Genomic DNA, 1,604 nt, shown 5'->3' on the forward strand with positions numbered 1-1,604 from the left:
AGAAGAGCCAGCCTTCAAGCTCTACACCAGAAAGAACCTACTTTAATTCAGAGATACTGTGAGGGAGTCAGCTCTGACCTAGTGTTGGACAAAATGTTATGTGGGCACCAGGGGAGACAGAGCAGTGTCAGTAAAGGTGGAATGAACCCAAGCATTTGTGCAGCAACATGAGTACAAATACTACTAATATTAGTAATAATAGTGATAATAAAATTAAAGTGAACAAAAAAAGATCAGGCCTGGTATGGGACACAGGGGGAGTCATTTGTGGAGAGCAATGGCAATGTCACCACTACTGAAAAATGTCCATGAAAGCACTTTCCTCAGGGCATCCTTTAGCTCCTTGTTCCTCATGCTGTAGATGAGCGGGTTCAGAGTTGGAGGCACCACCGAGTAAAGAACAGACACCACCAGATCCAGAGCTGGGGAGGAGAGGGAGGGGGGCTTCAGGTAGGCAAAAAATGAGGTACTGATAAACAGGGAGACAACAGCCAGGTGTGGGAGGCACATGGAAAAGGCTTTGTGCTGGCCCTGCTCAGAGGGGATCCTCAGCACAACTGTAAAGATCTGCACATAGGACACCACAATGAAAATGAAACACCCAAAGACTACAAAAAGAGTAGCCACAAGCAGCCCAAGTTCCCTGAGGTAGGAGTCTGAGCAGGAGAGCTTGAGGATCTGGGGGATTTCACAGAAGAACTGGTCCACTGTGTTGCCTTGGCAGAGTGGTATTGAAAATGTGTTAGCAGTGTGCAGGAGACCACTGAGAAAACCAGTGCCCCAGGCAGCTGCTGCCATTTTGTCACAAGCTCTGCTGCCCATGATGGTCCCATAGTGCAAAGGTCTGCAGATGGCAACGTAGCGGTCATAGGCCATGACTGTGAGGAGAGAAAACGCTCCTGCTAACAAGAAGACAAACAGGAAGACTTGAGCAGCACATCCTGAGTAGGAAATGGCCCTGGTGTCCCACAGGGAATTGGCCATGGATTTGGGGACAGTGGTGGAGATGGAGCCAAGGTCGAGGATGGAGAGGTTGAGGAGGAAGAAGTACATGGGGGTGTGGAGGTGGTGGTCGCAGGCTATGGCTGTGATGATGAGGCCATTGCCCAGGAGGGCAGCCAGGTAGATGCCCAGGAAGAGGGAGAAGTGCAAGAGCTGCAGCTCCCGTGTGTCTGTGAACGCCAGGAGGAGGAACTCGTTGAAGGAGCTACTGTTGGACATTTTGCTATCTCTGGGCTTTGGGGACTGTCAAAAGAAGAAAAGACATTGACAAGTTAGGAGGGAATTTTCAGGCCACCTCCCCCCCACCAAATAATGTTGCAGTTTTCAAACAGCCTCCCACATTGCCTCTCTCTTTACTGAGAGGATCTTTGTGCAGCTGCCTTACTTGAGCTCCACTTTGCACCGGCTGAGTGTGCTGCTGTGAGGAGCAGGGGCCTCTGCCTGTGTGCTCCAGAGGAGTCAGTCCTGCTGTGCAGGAGTGGGAACGGGGGAATGGGGGTGACTAGCTCTGACATTCACAATTTCTGCCAGGTGAAATCCACCCGTCATGTGCAAGAGCTTTTCAGCATATTCACTCTGTATTATAGAGAAGTAGCATTGAG

General features: G+C 50.3%; 1 protein-coding gene across 1 annotated transcript; it reads right to left on the bottom strand.

The window, feature by feature from the left end:
* Positions 1 to 261: 261 nt before the first annotated feature.
* LOC135325752 (olfactory receptor 14A16-like) lies at positions 262 to 1,221 on the bottom strand. Its single transcript, XM_064503753.1, has one exon. The coding sequence runs from the start codon at positions 1,219 to 1,221 to the stop codon at positions 262 to 264; it is 960 nt and encodes a 319-aa protein (XP_064359823.1).
* Positions 1,222 to 1,604: the final 383 nt, after the last annotated feature.

Source organism: Dromaius novaehollandiae, unplaced genomic scaffold, assembly GCF_036370855.1.
Source record: "Dromaius novaehollandiae isolate bDroNov1 unplaced genomic scaffold, bDroNov1.hap1 HAP1_SCAFFOLD_56, whole genome shotgun sequence".
Lineage (NCBI taxonomy): Eukaryota > Metazoa > Chordata > Aves > Casuariiformes > Dromaiidae > Dromaius > Dromaius novaehollandiae.